General features: G+C 45.3%; 1 protein-coding gene across 4 annotated transcripts in view; it reads left to right on the top strand.

The window, feature by feature from the left end:
• CHD7 (chromodomain helicase DNA binding protein 7) overlaps positions 1-26,783 on the top strand; it is a 771,490-nt gene that overhangs the window by 264,083 nt on the left and 480,624 nt on the right. For all 4 annotated transcript variants that reach the window (XM_078687262.1, XM_078687261.1, XM_078687264.1 and 1 more), the window contains exon 3: positions 1,432-1,931. In XM_078687262.1, coding sequence (XP_078543388.1) covers positions 1,432-1,931 — 500 coding nt within the window. The remainder of the gene's footprint in view (positions 1-1,431; positions 1,932-26,783) is intronic.

Raw genomic sequence — 26,783 nt, 5'->3', positions numbered from 1 at the left:
TATATCAAGAAAAACGGATAGTTGAAAATGCCACATACCTAGGAGTTAATATAACCTCCGACCTAGATAACGTGGTGAAAATTAATTTCGGACCACTTATGAAACAAACGGAAAAAAAACTCCGTAGAATAGGTAATGTGCACTTGACTCTAGTGGGCCGATGCAATGCCATAAAAATGTTATACTTTCCCAAATTTTTATACTTTTTTAGGACCATATGTTTAGATTTTGTCCCACAAATATTCAAGGACATAGATGATTTATTTTCTCGGTTTATATGGAGCTACAAAAGGCCAACTAGAGCACTAAGATACATTACACTTCTACAAGATAGAGGTGGCCTTGCACTACCCAACCTCAAACTTTACTGGTGGGCCACGATACTAAAGTATAGCAATGTATTGCTTAGCCCAAATAGGGACACCGAGCTAGAGGGGGTGATCCCAACACCACAGGAACTTATCTTAGGCAACGAAGCTAGTGAACATCTTTGGCGATTAACATATAATTGTTATTTTAAAAAGGTGCGGTTTAAAACTGGGATCATATGTAAAACACGGTTAAAAATATCTCAATAAAGACTTGTTTAAAAAAAAAGATGCTGAGACTGAAAACAATAAAAAAAAAAAGAAAGAAAACCATACTTCATAAAGATAAGCAGAGTATACTTGACTTTTATTCTAATGACTTATGGAACTCGATCGCTTCCCATTTTTGCTTAGCGCCATCAATCATTAGAAAAGATAATAAAAGTATGACCATTTGAGAGCACATAGGAAGCTACTTGGCCATACAATCGTACCATATATAATGCATCCTCATTAAATACAGTCACTTCACTATCAGTACTACCCCTACTGTGTTGTTCATCCTTTCCCCTACTATTCTTCCTCTCAACTGAAGACTGACAGATATTATAAACTTTAGAACACAAAGCAAGTCGACTATTAAAACCCCTGCCACTCACGAGGCCACCTGAACTTTCATCCGGTAAATCTCAGTTATGAGTTGGACAGTGGCCAGTAAGACCCGACCTGCAGAGAAACCTCAGTTCATGCTTCACACCCACCTTTCGGTTGTAGGGCCAAAAGGTCACAACCCCTGTTAGGTTACCTCGCCCACATACTGTAACCCCACTGTTATTTTAGTACTAATACCACAGTGAAGAAAATCAAATGGGGGATTCACAACTGCAGACCGACGTCTGTGCCAAGTTCCAAGAAGTGTAATTATGTGCCTGAACTCACTAGTGATTGACGAGGCACTTTAATTTGTAAGCCAGACCTTTGGCCTTGCCGGTGTTTATTGGTACATTGTATTGTCTGTACTTAACGTTGAGTTCCCATTGATTGCAGTTGTATTTCATATGTTGTATGCATTTATATCTTTAGAAGTTATGGAATTTAAAAAGACTGTTTTTTCCTCCCCCAGCATTCGCCATCGGATCCTTTTCACGAGAACTCTATGCCAGATATGACTCGACTCGGTGGGTCGACCACTCCTCTAATGAACAATGAAGACTATCTGCCATCAATGGAGCGGATTACACCACAGCAGAAGAAAAAGAAAAAGAAAAACAATCATATAACAGAGGGAGACCCAATGAAAGGTTTTTATGAGGAAGGATTTGATCACCCAGATTTCTTGATGGATTTTTCTCAAGAAGGAAAAAAGAAGAAGAAAAAAAAAGAGCCCAAGACAAAAAAAGAGCCGAAGGAGCCCAAGCCACCTAAAGAGCCGAAGGAGCCCAAGCAGCCAAAAGAGCCTAAAGCACCGAAGGTAAAAAAGGAGCCTAAGGAACCCAAGGAACCCAAGGAACCCAAGGCTCCTAAAACTCCGAAAACCCCCAAAACCCCCAAAACCCCCAAAGAACCGAAGGAAAAGAAAGCAAAAACTACGACACCAAAACCCAAAACAACTAAAAAGACAGGGTAAGTGTCTCTGCAAACAGATTGTGGCATGGCACATTTTTATTAATGTTGAGTAAAACTGAATTGTCTTCTCGGGCTAATTACACACACTAAAATGTATCAACCCAGTGCATCCTTTAAAGAATTAATGGTTTATTTACTCACAAATACTGTGTTCATATGCCTCTCTTTCTCTGTGCTTGCCTCACAATCTCTGTCCTCGCCCCCTCTGTTTCCCTATCCTTTTTCTCTGCCTCCTGCATTCTCTGACTGTACTTTACACACTGTCTTGACACTCTGTACCACTGTCTTTCTTTGCCATTCTTAGTCTCTTCCCCTTTTTCTTAGAGCTTGCTGTCACTCTGACCACAGAAGTGTTCAGCTAAAGAAGGTTGGAGTGCTTTAAGGAGGTAATGGGATTACAAGAGATTGAGAAAATAATAAGAGCAGTATTTTCATTTTCACTGCTGCAGTTGTGTACCTAGATTTGTGGTTTGTGTAAACTGGCTCTTACACCTACAATTACAAGCCTTGTGTGCTGCTTTCATTTTGATAATGTTCCACAAGTCTTCACTCAAACATTTGCCCTTTATGTCTATCCTCGAATTAGAGAAATTCTCATGTTGGGACCTGAAATTCATGTAGACTATTGTAGTAACCCAAAGTTTTTTATTAAATACAGTCAGCAAAACCATAGGCTTAGTAAGTCTCTGTTTTAGCTTATCTTTGAAGTCCGTGAGAAGCTAAGATTTGCCTTATACAAAGCTCAGCTCTCAAAGTTTAAATCTCCTTAGTCTTGGATTTCTGCATGTGTGATTTTTGAGACATTAGCAACTTGAAAGTTGGTTTTAGACCCTTCAAATCCAAATGAAGAATTAAACATTCTGGATCAGTGTAATTGATTGTTTGCTGTATGCCACTAAAGCTTCTTGGCCACGTTTAGTCGGTGAGATTTTTCTTTTTTCGTTTTTAAGATATTCTTTAGCAGACAAAATGTGGGTAATGATTTTGTAGATTTTCAAGTGGCAGATTGTTTTGTGGGTCAAAATGGTTCTTTGGTGCTACTAAGTTGAAATTTCTCTCACAGCTGAGAGCGTAAATGGCTTACATTTTTAACATAAAAATAGGAGTTCTGTTTTTCAAAAGAATGTGTTGTTGCTATTGGGCTCCACTGTGAGATGTTGATATTTCAGTATTTAATTCTCTTTATCTTCGTTAGGTGCATTGCTCAATAGGTTTGTTTATTATACATACACATCGCTGAACATTACTTGACTGACTTGGTTTTTGTAAAAGTCAAACTGTACTCCTAGCTATTGATGGAAAGACTAATATAACGTCCCACTTTTAACGTAATCATTGCTAATTCCTGATCATATTTAAGTGGAAAGAAAACAAAGTACTACAACATTGAACAACGCGTTTTTCATTTGTATCAAAATCTCTCTGCAACCTTTCTGATTTAAATGTATTTTCTCCCAAATCCTTAAATCTGTTTTCAAGCGGAGACCCATTTTAGCAAATGTATAGCTTCCAAATGTAATCGGGCTCTCCTAGTAATGAGGAGATCAGCATTTTTATTATGGGCAAATAATTTGAACATTAACGAGAACAGACAACTTGAACTCTTCCTGCATTTAGTTAGGAATTGAGCCATAGAAGTTGACACTTATCAGATGAATAGACAATCAAACCGCACTTTGAGGTTGTACGATGGAACAATGCAGGGAAATACTTTGCATACCTTAACCACACATTTTTATGCTGCATTTCTTTTTTTTACAACGCATATGCTTTTACAACGAATGCCATAACATGCATTATTATAGATATAGATATATAGATATTTATATATATTTTTTAACACTTCACCAAATGCCACTCTTGCGACCGCCGAACACTTTTCAGATCAGGGGCCTGCTTTAGCGTGCCAGTGGCTGCACGCATTTAACATATCCAACAATGCTCCAATAGGAACATTAAGGAGCACACTGCGGATTCCACAGCCCTTTTATTGTGCCAAGCAGATTCGTTTCAGCGAGAATTTGCCTTTCTCAATGCTAGTCTCCACCAGGGTTCTGATATCAGTTCTTTCATTTATTTAACAAAACACACTCTCATTGGTTACCAGATACTTTGACCATCCAATTACAGTGCCTGTGGATTGAAAAGAATCACCTTCAGTAAGTAATCTCTCACAATTAATGCAAGTTCAAGTTTAAGATGGTTAAATATTGTTATTGGACATGTTAAATGAGTGCAGACACTGGCATGCTAAAGGAGGCACCTGATCGGAAAAGTGTCCGGCGGTCACAAGAATGGAATTTGGTGAAATGTTGAAATGGAGGCTGCCAGAACCGTTGTTTCACTAAAAGTATAATCCTACCCATGGACACTGAGTCCCCATTACTAAATGGTAAGCATGAGTTACAAGACAAGCATTTAAGGGTGAGATACCCTGGATGTGTTAATTGCGGCCAATCAAAATGGCACAAAAGTATCACATTAATTTAAGCAAAACTACTCATGAAATAGTAAGAACTCGAGATGCATTGTGGGACTTGCAGTCATTTTAAGAGACATTACCTACTGAAGGTGATTTTTTTCCCAATCCCTAGGCACTGTAATTTGATGGGTAAAATACCTGGCAAACAATGGGAGTGTGTTTTGTTAAATAAATGAAAGAACTGATAACCTAAGACCCCTGGTGGAGACTAGCGCTGAGAAAGGCAAATTCTCGCCGAAACGCTTCGGCACACTAAAAGGGCTGTGGAATCCGCTGTGTGCTCCTTAATGTTCCTATTGGAGCATTGTTGTTGGAACTATATATATATATATATATATATATATATATATATAGTATGTATATGTATATGTATATGTATGTTTATGCGTGTGTATGTGTGTATATATGTGTATGTGTGTATATATGTGTATGTGTGTATATATGTGTATGTGTGTATATATGTGTATGTGTGTATATATGTGTATGTGTGTATATATGTGTATGTGTATATATGTGTATATATGTATATGTTTGTGTGTATATATATGTTTGTGTGTATATATATGTATATGTATATGTATATGTATATGTATATGTATGTTTATGCGTGTGTATGTGTGTATATATGTGTATGTGTGTATATATGTGTATGTGTATATATGTGTATGTGTATATATGTGTATATATGTATATGTTTGTGTGTATATATATGTGTGTATATATATATATATATATATATATATGTGTGTATTTGTGGGGGGTGGAGACCCTCCACACCCTCCAACTTACCTTAAAATGTGTGGTAAAGGCGTGTTTTGTAAAAACATGCACGTGGTAAAGGCAGGCTCACCAGCGGGCGGGTCCCTGTCACTCTGCTCAACACCACCCTCGGCCTCAGCCTATACTGCGGGAGGGGGAGGAGTCAGAGGCCGGGCTTAGGCATAAATGCACGCCGCAGCGCGCGAGCGCCGGCGGCGCGCCAAAGGCAAGCCTGTCTGCGCCCTGACGGGCCCAGGGGACACGCATAATGCCCAAATTGTAAAATTCTCTTCTGAGGAACTTAGAATATTGGCCCAGCCGGCCTTCCTCCGCGATTCCCTTACCATCAAGCGCATTAGCGCGAACAGCATTTCTCAACCACGGCGTCGCCAGGTCATTCCTCCACCCCCCATTTCTTTCCACTCAAGACCCCGGCCCTAGTAAAGTAAAACCCACGGCCTTATGTATTCTCTACCTCAACACCCGCTCCTTGGTTAAACACCAGTTGGACATCTTTCTGCTTCTTATGTCAGAAAAACCAGATGTCTTTCTGGTTACGAGAACCTGGTTAACCCTCCACTCCACTCCAGACAGATTAGCGGCACTGCCTCAGGACTATTACATGTTACATGTTAATCGCCCTCCAGGTAAAGCGGGTGGCGGAGAAGCTGACATCATTCATAAAGACCATAACTTCACCTCCATCACCCTTCTCAATCTTCCAACGGTGGAGAACATGGCCATCAAATTGGACTCTATTTCTGGACCCCTTATCTGTGTCATTGTTTATAGGCCCCCACAACACATGCCCTCATTATCCAGTATTAGGGGTGTCTTTCATAGATTCACATGCCTGAATCATTCCCCGTCGTCGAGACGGGAGCCTCCGGTACATAGAAAAGTAATGTCCTATAGACATACACAGAGAAAAATAGGCCTAAGGGCCTCACCTTAGTAGCCTATCCTTGTCCTTATGTAAAAAGGACCAAACTCTTAGAGCCAGCCAATCAGCTATCACCTCCCTCTAGAACCTTCCTGACAGGAGCCTCAGTCTCTCAGATTTTCTACCGCACGTTGTGCTAGGGAGTCTCCAACCTGAGTTCTCCTCAGGATCTCTTCAAAACCAACTTGTTCACTCTGTAAAGTGAGTTCTTTCTCCAAAATCTCGTACAGGACTACTTCAAACCCTTCTCATTGAAGTAAGTGATTTATTTCTTCAGAATTCTGGCATGTCGGAATCCCAGAAGAAAGCCCTTTTCAGGGCCTGTTCTTCATGTGGGAAGAAAAGGCTTCATGTGGAAGACGAGCATGACCTGTGCTTATATTGCCTTTATCCTGACCACCTACCTAAAGACTGCAAGATATGTAGGTCTTTCCCTAACAAGACCTTGAGGGACAGAGAAGGTAGACTGCTCATCTGGCTGGACAGGCTTAAAAAGAGGGAAAATGTGGATTCCTCAGAGGGAAGCTTTTCCATGACCTCAGAAGTCTCCCTGAAGAGGCCAAGGGTTGAGTCCCCGGGCCCCTCAGACACTCCTCCTAGGAAGGTTCAAAAGAAGTCTTCAGAGGCAAGATCAACGAAATCTTCAGTGTCTGATAAGGCCTCTCAGGCCTTTAAGAAGCCTACGCAGTCATCCAATAAGCTTGCGACATCCTCGACGCAAAAAAGAGTTGTGACGCCTGTTTCAGTCTCCACAGTGACGACGACAGTGTCGTCGTCGGTTTTCTCATCGACGACGACCACCCCTTCATCGTCGTCAGCTGGTAAACCTATTCCATCTATAATACTGCTGAAGCCGTCGTCGACGAAGACCTCGTCGACGACGAAGATGGGCACGTCGACGACATCGTCGGTGAAGAGTTCGCCGTCGACGGGAGTGTCGACGACGAAGATGGGCCCGTCGACGACGACGTCGCCGGTGAAGAGTCCGCCGTCGACGGGAGAGTCGACGACGAAGACGTCGACAACGAGGAATGAATCGTCGACGAGCGCATCGTCGACGAAGAAAATATCGTCTACGGAAGCGCCGTCGTCGAAAGTCATGCCGTCGACGAGGGTACCGTCGACGGGGGGGATCGTCGACAGAAGTAGTCATTCTTGAACCGTGGAAGAAATCCAAGCTGATAGAAACGTCGTCTTGGACTCTACCACCGCCGACAACACCAGGGACGACGGCAGGGGCTCCTGCAAAAGGTCCTGTGTCTGGCAAACTGACTAGGAAACAGATTACGCCAGAAACAACGTCACCAAGTAAGGTGCAAAGTCATTTGCCCAGGGAGATTCTCCAGAGTGAAGAATCCGAAGAAGAACTCCTGGAGCAGGCTACTTCAATTTCAGACCTCCATGTGAAATGTCAGAGCACAGACGTGGAACAGGTGGAGATGAGCTACCAGGAACACTCTTTCCAGGCTCATGTTCATACAGAGGTTACCCCGATGGTATGCCTTCCTGCTTCAATTGTGGATGACCTTAAACACCTTATCCGGGACTACAAAGAGCGCTTCCCGGAAGCACCGACAACTGAGACAAGGGGCCCGACGCCTGCTACAGATACACCAGTGGCAGCCCCAAAACAGACACGGCCAGATACTCAGGCCCACCAGGACACAGTGCCACCTCAGGTGATAGACTCATCAGATGAGGAGGCTGAGGAAATGGAAGAGGGTGAAGTCCACGAGGATCAGACGGATCAAGACGAGGACGATGAGTATGTGGCAGCTTCCCCAGCTTCACCCCAACCGCGCCAGTCAGATTCACCGCCAGTGGACATTGGCGGTTTCCACAGAATAGTGGAACGATCAGCAAAACGATTTCATATGGAGATGGAATCGACTGGGACCGAGTGCTTCTTATATGATTTTAAGGAGCAAACAAAGAAGATAACGAAATCTATCCCAATAATTGACTTTCTCTGGGACCAGGGAAAGAAACTGATGATGACGCCGGCCTCTGTACCTGCGGTGGTTCCACGCCTGGACAAGAAATACAAGGCTCCCACCAAGGCGGCAGCTTGCTTTCATGGGCACCCGAAACCAGATTCGGTTGTAACCCAGGCGGCCCAAAAGAATTCTCGCAACCCTTCCTCCCCTTTGTCAGCCCCACCGGACAAGGAAGGAAGGAAGTTGGACACCATCGGTAAGCGATTTACCACGACATCGGCCATGACCATCAAGGTGGCCAACTCCATAGCCCTGTTAGGGCGTTATAATCGCCAGCTTTGGGAAGATATTGTCCCATATATAGCGGAACTGCCGGATACAGTTCAAGAAGAGGTCAAGGCACTACTTACTGAGGGTCAAACCTCTGCAGCTGAGATCATTGATTGCGCCATAGATGGAGCCATGACAGGCTTTCGTCAACTAGCTGGGGCAGCAGTCCTGCGCCGTCAGGGATGGCTCAAGGCAACATCATTCAGACAAGAAGTACAGACGAAGGTGCTGGACATGCCCTTCGACGGCCAACACCTTTTCGGAGACAAAATTGACGAAGCGCTTCAAACAATCAAGAAGGACACTGATACTGCTAGAGCACTTGGTACTTTGCAGGCAAGGAACCAGTCCTTTCGAGGTAACAGATCCAGGGGCCAGTCCTCCTACAGAGGGTCCTTTCAAAATAGGTCCTCGTATTCCTATCAGAATAAATCCCAGTACCAACAGAAGCAGCAACAAGGTCGTCAGACTTCTTACGGGAGATCAAACTTCCGGGGCAAAAACCAGAGGAGGGCCACTGGCGGACGCCAGTGACCGATTACTCCAGCCAGTCCAGCAACTATATCCCTCATTAAAGATTGGCGTAAAATTGACCCATTTCCTGGACAATTGGCATCTCATCACCACAGATCGTTGGGTACTCCAGTTAATAAGATTCGGCCATTCCCTGGAATTCACCACCATCCCACCTGCAACACCTCCCCGCAGGCTTCCACACAAACATCTACGACTGCTGCTCCAGGAAATATCTGCGATGTTGAAGAAAGGAGCGATCGAGAGAGTTCCATCGTCTCAGAGAGGGAGTGGATTCTATTCCCGCTTCTTTCTTATACGCAAGAAGGAGAAAAAGTGGAGGCCCATACTAGACCTCAGGGCACTCAACTCTTTCCTGAAGAGTCAGTCGTTCAGGATGGTGACGATCCAAGAAATACTGGGCATGCTGGAGCAAGGAGACTTTATGACATCTTTGGATCTCCAGGATGCTTACTACCACATCCCGATACTCAAGGGGCACAGAAAATTCCTGAGGTTCGAGGTGGCAGGACAGCATTACCAATTCAAAGTCCTACCGTTTGGCCTCAAATCCGCACCGCGGATTTTCACCAAGTGCCTTTCACCTGTGGCAGCTTTTCTCCGTCAAATGGGTCACCAGGTCTTCCCCTACCTCGACGACTGGCTGGTAAAAGCACCTTCAGCTGCAGGCGCGACCGAATCCTCCAACGCCTGCACCAATCTTTCAGCAGCTCGGATTGACTCTCAATCACGAGAAATCCTGCATGGCCCCAACAAGGAACATCACCTTCCTTGGGGCGACCTTAAACTGAGAATGCGCAAGAGCATTTCCTTCAAAGGAAAGGAAACACAAGATAATATCTCTGGCCACGGCTGTGGCGTCAAGGAGGTCCCTAAGAGTTCGAATTTTCAAATCACTCCTAGGCATGATGTCTTCTTGTATACTCCTCATCCCGCACTGCAGACTCAGGATGCGCCCATTGCAAGAAGCCCTCACAAACCAATGGACACAGAGTACAGGTTCTTTTGAAGACATAGTGAAGATAACACCACAAATGTCCAAGAGCCTGGAATGGTGGAAAAATCATAAGAATCTGTCTGTAGGTCTGCCGTTCCTACTTCCAGCAGCACCTCTGGTGATCACCACGGATGCATCCCTGGCAGGCTGGGGAGCTGTTCTCCAGGACCTTCAAATAAGTGGCAAATGGACACATCAGGAGCAACAACTCCATATAAATCTTCTGGAACTGAGAGCCGTGTATCTAGCACTGAAAGCCTTTCTACCACGCATACAGAACTCCCAGGTGCTCGTCAGAACGGACAACACCACGACGATGCACTATCTTAACAAGCAGGGAGGAACGCGTTCGCTCACTCTATCACGCGAATCCCAAAAGATCTGGAACTGGCTTGTTCTCCATGGGATCATGCTCAAAGCGGACTATGTCCCGGGCAAGGAAAACACCATCGCGGACGCCCTAAGCAGGCAGAAATCCCTCTCCCACGAATGGGAGCTCGACGAGGGTACGCTGGATCACATATTCTCAGAATGGGGAGTCCCAGGAATCGACCTGTTTGCCACCAAGGAGAACGCCAAATGCCCAAGCTATGCAAGCTGGCGTCCCCAACCAAGGTCACTCGGAAATGCTCTTTCCATCGGTTGGTTCAGCGTATTTGCGTACGCTTTTCCGCCATTTCCGATGATTCCTAGGGTTCTCAGGAAGATGAAGGCGGAGCCTTGTACCCTGATCCTAATTGCCCCGTTTTGGCCGAGGCAGCACTGGTTCTCGGACCTTCATCGCCTCTCCATCAGGACACCAATTCGTCTGAAGCAGCACCCGACCCTGCTGACAATGTCCAACGGGCAGGTGCGGCACCCGAACCTACAATCGCTCAGGTTATCGGCCTGGCTCCTGAGCACAGAGAGTTCTGTCATCTAAACATCACGCAGGAATGCAGGGATGTGCTGGCAAAAGCAAGAGCGGACAGTACCAACAGGACGTACTCTCTAAAATGGAAACGGTTCTGCATATGGTGTTTAGAGAACGGCCTGAAACCACTCCATATCACACCCGAACAGATATTGCCATATCTACTGCACTTGGCACAGTCAGGATTGGCGCACGCATCTATAAAGGTGCATCTGGCGTCCATTGCACGATTCACCAGGACTTCCAAGGGACCGTCTCTTTGGTCCAATAGACTTATCAAGCAATTCCTAAAGGGTCTATATAGATCCTTCCCAAGACCTAGAAGGGTCCCACCGACATGGCACCTCAATTTAGTCCTCACCCAACTCATGAAGCACCCCTTTAAGCCCATTCATAGAGCGCCCATCAAGTACATCTCATGGAAAACTGCTCTGCTGCTCGCTCTAACGTCTGCCAGGAGAGTCAGCGAGTAACCGGCTCTCTCCATTCAGAAACCCTTCATGCAGTTCAAACAGGACAGGGTGGTGCTGAGGACAAATCCCAAGTTCATACCGAAAGTGCCTTCAGACTTCCACCTTAATGAGCCGGTGGTTCTACGTTCCTTCTTTGCGAACCCTACCACCGCAGCAGAAAGAACGCTGCACTCCTTAGACCTCAAAAGGTGTATAAAGTTTTACATGGACAAGACAAAGAGCTTCAGGAAGTCATCACAGCTATTTGTGGCCTACAGTAGGCCAAGGATGGGTATGCCCCTAACGAAACAGAGCATCTCCAGGTGGATTTCTTCAGCGATAGCATTCTGCCATGACAAGGCCGGACGGCCTTTGAGTGCTAATGTTCATGCGCATTCCACCAGAGCAATGTCCACATCAGCAGCGCTTTTCGCTGGAGTGCCGATTTTGGACATATGTAGAGCGGCGACGTGGAAATCACCGCACACCTTCTCCAGACACTTCTGCCTGGATGCTGAACTTATGCAGGATGCAGCAGTGGGCCAGGCGGTGCTTCGCCATCTATTCCAGTGAGGTGAGCCTTCCAACATCCCGCCATCCTGGTATGCACATCTCTTACTGTTATGATATATTGATGTATGCTACTGTTTCAGAGTCGCAGGATAATAGGGGTATTATCTAAAATGACTATATAACATGATTACATCAGAAATGTGCATAATATATTGCTAACTACTCTGATTCAGGCATGTGAATCTATGAAAGACACCCCTAATACTGGATAAGAAACGCGTTACTTACCTGTAACAGCAGTTATCCAGTATTGGTGTCTTTCATAGATTCACATGCAACCCTCCCGCCTCCCCTGGAAGGACTCACGTTCTCTCTAACTATATTACGCCTACCTAGCTTGGTGCGTACGAAAATCTGAGAGACTGAGGCTCCTGTCAGGAAGGTTCTAGAGGGAGGTGATAGCTGATTGGCTGGCTCTAAGAGTTTGGTCCTTTTTACATAAGGACAAGGATAGGCTACTAAGGTGAGGCCCTTAGGCCTATTTTTCTCTATGTATGTCTATAGGACATTACTTTTCTATGTACCGGAGGCTCCCGTCTCGACGACGGGGAATGATTCAGGCATGTGAATCTATGAAAGACACCAATACTGGATAACTGCCGTTACAGGTAAGTAACACGTTTCTTCCCTCTCTCCTGGAGTGAACAGATGGCCAATTTAGCAACGAACTACACGTATATACTTATTATAGGTGATCTGAATTATTGGCTTAACGATGCCCTTGGCGGGCCACACGCCGCAGAATTATCTTACTTACTCTCCAACCTCAACTTCACACAGCATATCTCCTCTCCCACCCATATCAAAGGGCACACACTGGACCAAATCTGGTCCACTAATTTAACACTCTCGGTACCTACAGTTTTACCATGCATATGGTCAGATCATCATGTAATAAAATGTACAGTAATGATCCCCCTCAACGTCAAGACCGCTACGGCCGAGTGGGGCATGATAAAGTGGAGGCTCTCAATAAAGAGAAATTCATTAACGCTTTGTCCAACACAGTGTCCACCCCTGACCCCAACATCAACTCCACAGAGTGGCGGCCAAAGCGGTACAAAAGGGGGTGGTGATGGACGGAGCATCTGAATCAATCAAACACTCACACCCAGTCAAAAGATCTGGGTTTAATGCATCACCGTTCTTTAGCCCACTCTGCCACCCCAGTTCAGACATGGCTATATGCAAATCAGTCTGACCCTGTGCCTCATGGGAATAGTCCAGCCCGAACTGCCAAGCCATGTCTTCCCTGGACCGGAAACAAGCTTCCGAGGACTGGTTTCTGGCATTCCAGCCGTCTTCAGCCCAGCTTGCTTGAATCCAGTGGCAAAGTGAGCAAGGGACTCGCGTCTGAGCATGGACTGTTCCCATGAGGCACAGGGTCAGACTGATTTGCATATAGCCATGTCTGAACTGGGGTGGCAGAGTGGGCTAAAGAACGTGATGGATCAAACCCAGATCTTTTGACTGGGTGTGAGTGTTTGATTGGTTCCGATGCTCCGTCCATCACCACCCCCTTTTGTACCGCTTTGGCCGCCATACGTGTGGCAGGGTATGCTCAGACGTGAGTCCCTTGCTCACTTTGCCACTGGATTCAAGCAAGCCGGGCTGAAGACGGCTGTAATGCCAGAGACCGGTCCTCGGAAGCTTGTTTCCGGTCCAGGGAAGGCATGGCTTGGCAGTTCGGGCTGGACTGTTCCCATGAGGCACAGGGTCAGACTGATTTGCATATAGCCATGTCTGAACTGGGGTGGCAGAGTGGGCTAAAGAACGGTGATGGATCAAACCCTGATCTTTTGACTGGGTGTGAGTGTTTGATTGGTTCAGATGCTCCGTCCATCACCACGGTCTTTGTAAAGCATAAATGAGCACACTCCAATGAAAAAATAGCAAAATATTGCGTTCTAATTCACTGTACATGTAGGATGTAAAATAGGCCCATACACAATGCAATTAAATTAATCCATAGATGTGCCAAACGTCCAATAGCATGAGGTGATAGAAACACTCCGCTGGGTGAAGTTAAAGGACACTTAATATTTTAAAGAATTTTTACAATATGTATGCAAACAGCTGTGCTGTGAAGCTCGACCCAGTGAAAAATGGCGGTGACGGCTGGAGCTTTCTGACATTTTAAATAGGTTTGCTGTCATTTAGATGATAGAAAATCGCAATCCTGAAGCTTGCTATTCATCCTACAGATTTGAGTAATTTCAGTGTTGAATATTGAAAAAAATATAAACTGTGTAGCTCAAAACAAGTTCCCATAATCCTTTTTTTCTCTCTAGTTGTTGTCACTGCAGTTTTGCAATTTTTTAGTGGTGTGAATACCCATGTTACTTATACTAACTTAGATAAGTCTAGGTAAATTGGCCTAAGTAGAATGAAAATGTGAGGCCATCCTGCAGAGTTGGATCATGACACCTGCAGGACTTGATGAGACCCTAACAATTATACTGGATTGAAACGTTGACAAATCGCACATTTTGCTTTACTTGTACAATGAACACGAAGGGAGTGTGTACTATTTCAAAGTAACGTTTTACAAACGGTTGCAAAACAACCTAAACAACCATTGGGAATTGTAGTGTTGTCTTATGTATGCTGTAAATAGAATCCTTATTGGAGCACTGGCTCATCTGCACTACGATCACTCATTTAACACTTTTGTTGCATATGAATTGACTTAACGCATTTTGGGTGGAAATAAAACCTGTCCTGTTTCTTTTGTAAATATATTTTGGTTCACAATGGATGATGCCTTTAATTAATGTCTGGATCCCTCTAAGGTGCACACAAGGTTTCAAACTGTGAATGAGTCCCACGTGATGATTGTTTTAGTACGCGCTTACCCTGGTCCACATGGGCATGCACGGTTATCCTTGATAATTGTACACCTGCAGGTTACAAGCAGACCAGAGGATGGAACAGGACTTCCTTCTGTATCGCCAGGAACATTTCCCAGAACCCTTCAGCCATTTACTAAAAATGTAACCCCTGACTCAAAACTCCAGTAAATTATATTAGTATGGGATGTTTCACAGACAAGTGCTTAATTGATTTCTTTAATATAAATTCATATTGATAGTTGTAGTTCACTTGCTTACCCTTTGCAAGTGCTTCTTGGTTTGTCTGATTTTATTTGTATATTGCTTCTGGTGTATACTTGTAACGACCAATTCCTTTGTTTAAAATATTCCCAAGATTGAATCTGGAGATTTTTGTAGTAGTGCTCCAACAAGCTGCTAGGTGGCCTCTTTCGACTGAGGTGTCTCCAACCTTCTTTAAAAGTGATAAAGCATTGCTGTACATAAGCACCACTCCTGTGCACAAACATGCGTTCTTTTCTCTCCGGGCCTTTGGATGCACTCCACTTTAGATGTTGTCAGATCTTCTAGCGACTTCTATACTCATAACAGTGTGCTAGGAAACAATGTTCGAACTGAATATGACAGGATTTACGCTGTTCCATGACTGCAAGAAGTACATGTCAGTAGCAGATCAGCACAAGATGTATTTGGTGCCTCGACTTGAGGCACAACTCTGTTGTGTGATAAGTGTGCCCCAGGCACCCAGAGGTCACCGAGTGCTGGGAGGCGAATCTGTATGTCGCCGAACAAAAGAAGTCATGGCCTTCATGTAGGTCATGCTCCTAGACGTTGGCCCGAACTATGTCCCTGTAATGTAGGAATTCGTGTAAACATTCCAATTCCGCTCAGTCTTTCTGCATGTCGAATTTATTAAATAGTAAATCAGGACTCGACCCTCATTACACCACTCCAACTCCAAGTAGAAAGAAGGTGCAAGGGGGTCGAGATCTGAGTGGCACTCTCTTGAGGTCGTTGGTAACTGAGTTGATTTATGAGCTTATTCCGATGCACCCAGTGTTTCTCTGACTATTTTTAACGCCAGCGCAGATTCAGGCATGAGAGGCTATGTTTCAAAAATGCAATGTGCTTCTGGCTCCCTCTGGCACGTCTTTGTTCACGTCTTTGATCCCTGTGGAACCACAGGGGCCTCCAGTCGCGTTACCACAGGCAGTCCCCACCCCCCACTGGCACTGTCTGCCCCCCAAGGCACAATTTACTGGGCCCGTACTGACTCCAGAACAGTCTTCACCTTTGTCCCATGATCACAATGGTTTAAGACACCCGAACGCCATTTTAGACTTTAAACTGATGTTGGTGTGAGCTCGACTGATGTCACACTACGTAATTACAAAAATGCAACCAATTGTCATGCACCTCCAACTCTCTACAGCTGTCGGGAGAGGCTCCATTATCTTTTTGGTTCTGACTATGCGCCTGTGTCACAGGAGGCTGTACCCCTAGATAAATATGATGGAGAGGAGGATGGCTTAGTTCCCCCCACTCATTACACTGATGATGCTTTTTTCCTTGACTTGCAGTAAGCCAGTCAGCTTGACACCTCTCCTGAGACCAAGCTCACCTGGATTGGTCACATGAGCCACAAACTTTGGATGGTGCCTTATTCACAGTGATAGTTTGGAAGACAATCGAGGTGATAGGGTTACAGCTGCTCTTCAATGGGACTAAAACAAATATTTTAAAAGAAATTTTGCAGCTCAGGCCAGTAACGTTAGAGCCCTCACTTCTAATTAATGATGCTCACGCCGATACTCCGATGGCTTCCTAGTTGAAACCATGTTCCTGCCAGTCTTTGAACTGGCAGGTGACCAGACCTAGATTTTCTCACCAAACACCCCGCTCCAGAGAGCCGAACTGTACCAGCCTTGATCAGTAAAGTAAATCCAAATTCATTTCCATCCACTTCTCCGGGTAGAGATTCTAAAAAACTTCATGCCTTTGGCGAATCTATGCTTACTTAAGCCAGTGTGGTATTGCAGTCTGTAAATGCAGTCCATTGGTCTGTGTACTCATACCCTTTGGGACTCCGACAGTGAGATCTTGCTGGCAGTCCCAGAAGATCTTAAGGCTTTCTTGGGCCAGAAGATGCATGATGGGCAAAACGCAACCAAGTATGTTATCTGCATGTTTGGATACCTCAGATTGCCTGGGCAGGAATTGGTGGTACCAGTATGGGACTTTGTCAACATGCCTGGATGAGGTCCACTCGGTTCTCCTATGATGTGCAGCCTTTGCTAATGGAAATGCTTTTGATGTGTTCCGTTGTTTTGGACGATGATGTACTCCTTGTCGGAAGGCTTTAAGTTTGTAAAAGCCTAATCTTTGGCAATGTGAGCTTCTCTTTGCAATTATCATTGTAAAGCCAGAAGCACCTATAATTAAATCCTTTATCCACCATCATTATTTTTTTTAACCCTGAAGTAAAGTTAGAAGGAATGACTTCTAACCCAATTGGATGAAGCATATTAGTCATGCTAGAAATAAAATACTGACATTGGGATTTGAGGGCCTTATTTTCCGTTGCGATATTGTCTAGGCTGATGTTCGTTTGAGCTCGGACACTGGTATAACATTCTTGTAGATTCCACGAACGATCCTTCCTGGATAAAATATAAATATTAATTGGGTAAAAATCAATTGTGGTTTAGTTAAAGTAAATAGTGCCTGTAAGACACTGTCTCAAGACAGTAAATAGATCAGAGAAAGTAATAGGCCTCAAATCCCACCTCGCTATGCCCAGTTTTTAACCTCACCATATAGGGTGTGAGTAAAATTATGAGTTCCCTTTACAAATTGATGGAATCACTCCTAGACTTGATGAAATATAATAAGTCAGCATCCAGTATATCCTAACTAAATATTTTGTTACATTATGAGTAATTAGTATCTTGTAGAAACATCTTCAGTGTACCAAGAAAATAATCTCGTAAATTACACATTTTGACTAAATATGTACCAGGAGGAAAAAATACAGTTGCTCATTCACCAGATACATTCTTTACTTGATATGCAAACTTCGTGACTTGATCATTCAATATCCCATTTACTGAGCGGCATACGATGGTGACTGTAGAAGTTCCCTTTATCTTACTACTTTAACTGGCCGTTTGAAGTTTTGTATTGTATGCAGCATCTTCAGGTTTTGTCAGTTTTAAAGTTCAGCTATTTTGTTTTACTTTGAAAATTTCTGTTTTTGTTGTTCAAAAATGACCCCTTGCCGTAAATAGACAATGGCCTCAATGAAGAGAAGTGTCCCCTTGAAGGAAGAAGTCTTAATATTCGCTTGCATTATTAAGCATGTATGATCCCAAGCATTAATGTGGGTGAATGACATCTTCTTCTGAATACCAGGGTTCCCAGTCTGTTAGGACTGTGATTGGTCCACAGCGGTAATAAAGGTTAATGACCCTAGCTTGTAAGGAGCTGTCAGTGGCCTGCAACACTAATTAATGAGACTGAATTGCTCAGGGCCGAATGAGCAATGGGCCTCTTTTGAGTAATGTACATCCGTGGCCCCAGGCTCTGCCCACTGAGAGAAATGCACAATCATGTCCTGGTGCAGTAATGAACTTAAATGAGCAAAGGCAGTGAATGTGATTTCGGGACGCTGGCACCTGCCTCTGTTGGCCCCCTATTCTTAGTTGTAACGGTGTGATGAGCAACTGTAAGCTGTCCCCGTAACCATTTCTTTGTCACGTATAAAATGCCTCCCCACTCTCGAGCACGGCCCCGAAGGAGGTTGGGCACTTTTGTTCACGGGGGTCTGAGATCATACCTGTTAACTGTAAAATAAAAATCCTATGGGCTTTCCCTCCTCACAGAGTTCGAGAAGTGGTACAAAAAGTATTTTATTTTGTAATTTTAGCAGTGTGAAACTATGCCTCTTCTAACGCATCACTATTTTTTATTCTTCTCTGATATTTGCAAACTGATTTAAATAAAAACGTGTTTTATTTTTAGAATGTTATTTTGCTTGATTGGTAGCGAAGGGCAGCCTTAGAGTATTTTCATTTTACCTTTTTTTTGTTTAACTTGTCTGTTGGTACTGCCACTCTCTGTAGGCAAACATGCTATGTCGCTTGTGACTTTGTTCAAGTGCAAGGAGGGATAATGTTGCTTGCCCTTCACATTTTACTTTTTTCCTCTTTTAAAAAAACCCGATTACCTGGACATCCCGGGTCTGCCCTAGTGCCGTGTCCAGTTTTTGAACATGGTACAGGGTGGTTGTCAACTGCCCCGGACTAATGACAGTCTTTATAATTATTATTTTTTATTTTAGAAGATGTAATATGACTGTCCCTCCTTGTCCAACAAACTGCAGGAGGGGAGGAGGGCTGGTACAGCTAAATGGGTGTCTGTTTACTGTTGACAGTTGCAACCGCACCTAGGTGACAGTTAATCTTCCCAAGTCTCCTCCACCCTCCAGAAATAAAAGAAAACAAACGTAAAGGTGGAAGCCTTATTTATCAATTCGCGAATGGATTAGGCCCATCAACCTCATGGTTTTATATGAGACCGACAGAAGCATAGGTTAACCCACAAAGGTGGTGAATTTCCAAAACATACATATCCTCTATAGACTCTCTTTTACTAGGAAGGCTGAAGGGTGTGCCATTGGTAAGGTGGCTGCTGCACGTATTAAAGTAGGACATTGACTGGGAGGCGGCCCTCGAGAAGTGGCAATCAAGCTGAGACTGCGGCTAGTTCAACTCAAAATACTGCATAGAACAACCATAACCAGTTCCAGACTCCACAAAATGAGAAGGGCGGAGTCTCCAGTGTGTCTCCGCTGTCTAACTGTGAATGGCACGTTTATACACACACTATGGGAATGCACACGAATACGATACTGGTCTCTAATAGTAACGGAATTAAGTGAAGTCCTAGGGACTCAGCTGCTGATTGATGCTAAATATGCGTTGCTGGGGATACCCTCCAACATAGACCTACCTAGGTGGAGTCTTAGCCTGTGTAATTTAGGCATGATAGTGGCCAAAAGGGACATAGCCAAAAAACGGGGTGCGCCGGAGATCCCGACCCTCACAGTGGCGTAACACAGGCCCCCGCGTTGCAGGGGTCCCGTGCTCCTGGGGGCCCCTCACTCAACTGAGCAAGCAAGCCTCTTAACCTATGAATTAAACGGTGCGCACTGCCTCATTAATGAAATGGTGCGTGCACAGCCAGGGGCGTAACAGGCCCCCGCAGCCTCCTTGCTCCAGGTTTCCCCCCTCACTAATTAAAATATACGCATGCCTGACCTCTTAGGGATCCTGACTATAGGGTTGGAAGAGGAGCTTGGAACAGCTCATAACGCTGGTGTGGAGGAACGAGCTGTTATGTACACTTATAAAAGCTCTTCTGCCTGTCCCTCGCCCAATAATGTCTTTTCCACCTAACTGCTGCTGCTGAACCACATCCCTCACTTAGTACAACTTGTAAGTATTATATCACTTCTCATCTGGGAAACATTACCAGAAGTCTAGCGGGGCACTTGTAGCATCGAAGGTGTTGTGGAAAGCTAACTGTGTTCATTGTGGTTAACACCCCGCCGACGTGCGTCTTACCTAATTCATAAAAACACTCCTTAATTAATTGAATGGTGCGCACGGTCCGCCGGGCACCGAGTGGGCCACTCAGGCGGGCTCTTTATTAATTATGGTGTGCGGGCCGTGGCGCGCAGAGTGTGCGTCTTCAGGGTGGGGCAGCTGGTGACCATACCACAGTCATGCGCAGAAGCGCAATTGAAATTGCCCGTGAGCATGACGAGTGAGGTGAGGCACCAACCCAGGACCCAGCCAGATGACTACTGAGAAAGGCTATCACCAACTCACCCGCCCCGGGCCATAATTTATTACTAGCCCCTGTCTGGCTAGCCTTGTCCATGCCCTCTTCTGTTGCCCGCTCGCACCTGCCACTGAAGCTGCAGGCCAGGCCTCAGGTTTGTCTGTCTGAGCCGAGTCCAGGAGGAAGTGGTCCGTGGTGGCGAGGAGTCTTAGGGGGTGGGTGCGTGTCTGGCTGCAGGGGAAAGAGGAGAAGGCGAGCTGCCAGGGTGACTGTGGTAACTGAAAGCAAGTATGGGCTGCGCACAAAACCGTCGGTATGCGGCCATTGACGCATATGGCTTGGTGTCGAAGCCCGGTACATTAATTGTCCTCGTACCCCACATGGCATGTCATGGGTTTCAAGGCCGGCCCTCTATCTGCTCCCCATTAAATTACCATGCATTTCTAAATCATATTTTTGGCAGTGGAGCGGATTGGCGTTTTCACCTCTTCCGTTGCCCACGGGTGATTTATCTGCCGGCCCCAGGAGCAGCCCCTGGTTCCACTTCGTGAGGCTGATTCAAATTCTGTAGGTGGGTGCATTGGGGTCACCTACATTCCAGCTTCACTAGGCACCTTATTAATTGGTTGGAACCAAGCGTCCTTGCTCAAAGTAGGGTCCTGGCTATGACACCCCCACTATTAACCCCCCAATATTTATTTATTTCAAAAAATGTATATAGCACGGACGACGCCACTTTCCAAAAGTTACAAACAGTTGTAAGAGAAAGCTGACGGACGGCTGCACGCAGAACAAAGGGGCAGAATATGATTTTTTAAATCCGGAATGTCATGTGTGGTACGATGGTGACTTGGCATTTGTGTGCTTCAGATGGCTTGTGGTGCCAGTTTTCACGGCGGTTCTAACGATCAGCATATTGCATAACACATGGGAGGGACAATTTGCTCCGTTTGTTGCTACTGACAGTTTCTTCTATATCAAACTGCAAAAGTTGATGTGGGCTTAAGTCAACGAATGACCAAAATGTTTTTACTGCTGCAATACATCGTCTGCTACAAAAAAGAGGAAATAAAAAGCACACACTTGAAATGGTTCTAAACGGAGCCTCAGTAAAAACGAGCACTGGCCAGTAGGTTTAATACACGACTGAGGTTTTATGATATCCAATGTTCACCTTTCATCCTTGTTTAAGGTAAACGCCGCATTATTTATCTTAGGAGTTAAATGTGTGTATAATTTTTGCCTTAGTCTCCTTTTTTTTTTTTCCTCAAAGCTGCACGTTCCAGTACCGCGTCCAAGAAAAAAAGCAATTTCTTACTGGCACATAAGGCCTTATAATTTCCCGTGGTTTTAGTTGTGTTCTTGTGCAGCAAATGCTTGTATTTCATGAATCTCAACTGTGTCCATTACCTTGTGAAAGAGAGAGGATTTTTACATCCCTCCTTTTATGTTTTCTATTACCTCATAGGTTTGGATTTTTGTGCGTCCTGTTATAGGAGCCCTAAGTAGCTGGCAGGTGGCCTCGACAGTTGAGGCTCTTTAGCCAACAGCATGATGAACTCTGGGACTCATAAGTTTGCTATAACAAGTCTTCCTGCGAACATCCCAGCACAGTAAGTGCTGCTGGCTTAAAACCCACGACTGGCAGAGGATCCCACACTTAAAATATCAGCACTGAGCAGCTGTGTGGGTGCACTCTGTTTAAACTCCTCCCACAGGGTCCAGCTGATGCAGACACTCACTTAAGCAGTCCCCAGTGTAGTGCTTACCTGATTCTTGGCTAACAGTGGGCATGGAGCTTCCCTTCACATTGCATCTCTGATCTCTTCATTACAGTCATTGAATGAATGACAACCCAGGAGTGTGAAGCTGCTTGGCATCCACAGAGCTAACACATTGCGGACTTGGTAACTTTGTGAATGTAAAGTGGTCATTTCCAATGTCTGTAAGCTATAGCCATATTGAAACTTGTTGCAGGTACTAAAGAGTGGGATAGGAAGTGGGCATGCCCCTGTATTTGTGAATCCCAAGGAGTTGTATCAATGCTTTTAACAGTCATGAGATCTCACAACAATGAAAGATAAAACCTCAAATCTAAGGTGGTGGAAAGTATTCATAAAATGTAAAAGGTCCAAGGCAGGACGCCCGCAATTTGCTTTATGGGAATGCATATTAGCAGCTATAGGAAGGTTGAGTATTTCTTCATCAGTATGCATTCAGAGCATACAAACCATTGCCAATTTCTGGTGGTTTCATTTGGGAGTAAAGTGTCTTTCATGGTGTTTGTCAAACATCTGGCAGGCATAGTAGCCTAGCTACTCCGAGAAGCGAATTATAGGTGACTTGCTGTTGAAGAGATAGTCCGTTCTGAAATGTCAGCGGTCTCAAACTTGACATACATTTTCTGGTGAGCATGAGCAATTCCTATCCTCCATCCTCTCGTTATAAAAAAAAATCTGCGACCGGATATGTGTTCAGTTAATGACATGGCTTTTCCCACATCAGAAATAATTGTCATTCCAAAGCAGCATTTCCTTTTACCAGACGTTACAACTGCATTCCTCATATGAAGGCTTCATTGTGTGTGATACTAGATAAGACCATTTCAAGAGTGTATTATCAGTTAGGTGTTCAGGATCTAATGGTTGTAAAGGAAACTTTAAAAAACGGAACACATTTTCACACACTGATGTTGTTGGCACACTGATACCTTGTAACAGAGACGATTCACCCTTGCTGTGTTGGTGAGAACATACGATGAATCAAGCAGTCAAGGAGCAATAAATGTCCCGGGAAACAAATTGTCATTCATGGTAGTGTCGGTAGGTGCAAAGGCATTTCAAACATTCATCCAAAAATTATTGTAAATTCTGACTGACAATCCAAAAATGTACTAAATTAAAGGAAACTTGTGTGGACAAAATCTACAGTACTCTCGAAGGTAGTGCAGCATGTGGCCCTGGGCGATAGCAAGATAATGTACCAAGAGACCACTTCAGCACTGCAGGTATTTTGATACCATTTAAAAATAAAATTTAGACCAGTCAGAAGTAAAGTAGATTGGGGGGAGGGGGCGGAGGCGGGTGGGGGGGAATGGTGATATGCTCAGATAAATATATTTTGCAGCAATCCGTAATTACTTGTATCTAGGTTCAGCCAGTACAAGTCCCAGTGACATTTTTTTAAAAATATATACATGTATGTATATATATATGTATATATGTATGTATATATATGTATGTATATATATATGTATGTATATATATGTATGTATATATATATGTATGTATATATATATGTATGTATATATGTATGTATGTATATGTATGTATGTATATATATGTATGTATGTATATATATGTATGTATGTATATATATGTATATATGTATATATATATATATATATATATATGTATGTATATATATATATATATATATATATATATATATGTATGTATATGTATTTTTATATATATATATATATATATATCTCCGCAGCTATTCCTCTCGGTTGAAAAGAATCTGGGAACACCGCAGGGCTTTACAGGATTTCTTTGGTATTGGCATGATGCGTTTTGGCGGTTGCCTCATCAGATGCCTCTGTTGTTGCAATCTCAAGGTCTTCTGTTTCTTTCTCTTTATATATTATGCCCCTCCTTCTAAAGTAGCGCGGGGCTCACCTGCACCACACCTCGTTTTAAGGATCACTCGGCCAGTTCATGTGTGCGTATTACAGATCCCATCATGCAGTTAGTGCTCCGCACGGACGAGTGCTCCCACACAGCCAAGTGTTTTCCTAACTCACAGTGAGTGGCTGAGTTTTGAGAGTGGGCGTTTCTAGTTGTAACTCTGTGTTGGGTGATAGTTGATTCCTGCCCATGCACTTCCAACCCCGCACTACCTCAGTTGGTGAGGCTTTGAAACGTTGTTGAAGTAACTCCGTTTTCTCCGTGTGTGTCACGACCTGTCAATTGGCAGCAAGACCTCTGCCTCCATCGGGTGCAGGGCGGTCCGGGTTTAAGCCACTGAACCCTTAACACTCCTGGAAGACACTTCTGGAAGGGTCCCTCGTGCGTGTCACTGGCCACACGCTAATATCTCCGCAGCTATTCTTCTCGGTTGAAAAGAATCGGGAACACCGCAGGGCTTTACAGGATTTCTTTGGTATTGGCATGACTTGTTTCGGCGGTTGCCTCATCAGATGCCTCCGTTGTTGTAATCTCAAGGTCTTCTTTTTCTTTCTCTTAATATAATATGCCCCTCCTTCTAAAGTAGCGCGGGGCTCACCTGCACCACATCTTGTTTTAAGGATCACTCGGCCAGTTCATGTGTGCGTACTAATGATCCCATCATGCAGTTAGTGCTCCGCACGGAAGAGTGCTCCCACACAGCCAAGTGTTTTCCTAACTCACAGTGAGTGGCTGAGTTTTGAGAGTGGGCGTCTTGAGTTGTAATTCTGTGTTGGGTGATAGTTGATTCCTGCCCATGCACTTTCAACCCCGCACTACCTCAGTTGGTGAGGCTTGGAAACGTTGCTGAAGTAACTCCGTTTTCTCCGTGTGTCACGACCTGTCAATTGGCAGCAAGGCCTCTGCCTCCATCGGGTGCGGGGCAGTCCGGCTCTAAGCCACTGAACCCTTAACACTCCTGGATATTTGAGTATTTTTACACATCAGTGGACACATCCATCAAACCATATTGGAAGTTACCAGACCTACAAATATACTAAACTGCCACAAAGATGAACTGATGTTATTAAGGAGGATCAAAGACCTCCTACGCACAGTTGCTAGAAATGCATCTGTTTTGAAGACATGAGGGTTCGTTGGACACTCCCTTTAAAGATAACTCCATCTAAAGCGACCATTGAATGGAAAATTGCATTAAGCTGTACCGAATGTGCTCTCCAATTGGCATTATTGCAATAGGCGAAGATGTATAAGGGCATTGCATTGCTTTATTCACTATACTGGTTTATTGGGTGTTTCGGTTTCTGGAAGAATGCAAAGGATTCATTTCTACATTAGACTTAACCACATAGCAGCTGGCAGCAACCAAGATGGCTGCATCGTTCCGAGGGGCTGCTGAGGGCGAGCCATAGGCCCCAAATATCCTGCAGTAATCCGGCCGCACGGTTTATACAAACCGCAGATTCCGCTGCCGGAGGTGCTCCGGAGCCGGGGAGAGTTGCTCCGGTCTCTCTCCGATCGCGGGAAGCTCCGCTGCGTCGTCAGACGGAGGCGAGCCCCCCTGCGGCCTACCCGCGGCAAGAACCAGGAGTGGAGCACTGGCCCCGAGTACCAGCAGGGGCTGGGGGCGGTCGCGGGGAGTCGGCTCCGGGTCCCGGGGAGTGTGGAGGCCTCGGAGCCTAACAAGGCGCGGCCGGTCCGGGGAGAGACCCAGAGTGCTGCCAGTGCCTGGACTGTGTGAATGGGCGCTGAGATCCCGTGCTGGGGTCGGAGCCTTGGAGCGGGGCTCGTGCATTGAGACGGCGAGGTTCCCGCCTCTGTGCCAGGGCCTGCTGCCTACACTGGACCCTCCAGGCTTTACATTGTGGCGGTACCTGAGGGGTGCTGACCCTCGTGGGGGCAGAGTGATGCGGCCCGAAGCGGACAGGAGTGGCAGACTCATCTGCTGAATGGCTGGAGAGGTTCATCAGAGGAGCTGGAGAGAGCGTCTTGTATACCGCTGTCCCTCCCATCAATAACGGTACGGCGCGGCAGACCCCGGTTCTCCACATCCTTGGAGCAAGTTGCGGGGGACATTGAGAGGGCCCCCTTGCGAGGCCGGCTTCCTTGGGGGGACGAGCCCCGGGGCGGGCGGGACCACTGGTCGACGCACAGCCTCTTTGGCGCAAAAGACAAGGATCGCTGGGTGTCGGACCTGAGCGCTCAGAGAAACGGGAACTTAGCGCCCTGTTTTCCGTGAAGCTGCGACAGGGACAGCGGAATGCCAACTTGTGACCAAGCACTCCTGGACCAGAGGGGCAGATTATCCTATAGCAGATCACTGTACTCGCCGTGCGGACGCACACCCGGATCGGAACAGACTGCTCCGGAGGGGCAGGCGGGCAACCCGGCGGTGTGGCAGCAGGTGGACCGTGGAAACTGTGTGGAGTGTTACTTCAATCCTCTGTGGGTCCGGTCAGATATATCAATTAAACCTAAGAAGTCCACCACCACGCAAACTAATAAAATTGACAAATATACGGCCTCGGCGGGAGGAACGGAGAAGGCCGCCCCCGGGGGTTGGCC

Source organism: Lissotriton helveticus, chromosome 4_1 (assembly GCF_964261635.1).
Source record: "Lissotriton helveticus chromosome 4_1, aLisHel1.1, whole genome shotgun sequence".
NCBI classification, from domain to species: domain Eukaryota; kingdom Metazoa; phylum Chordata; class Amphibia; order Caudata; family Salamandridae; genus Lissotriton; species Lissotriton helveticus.
The sequence above is the reverse complement of the archived record's forward strand: the minus strand, read 5'-3'. Positions and strand labels throughout refer to the sequence as shown.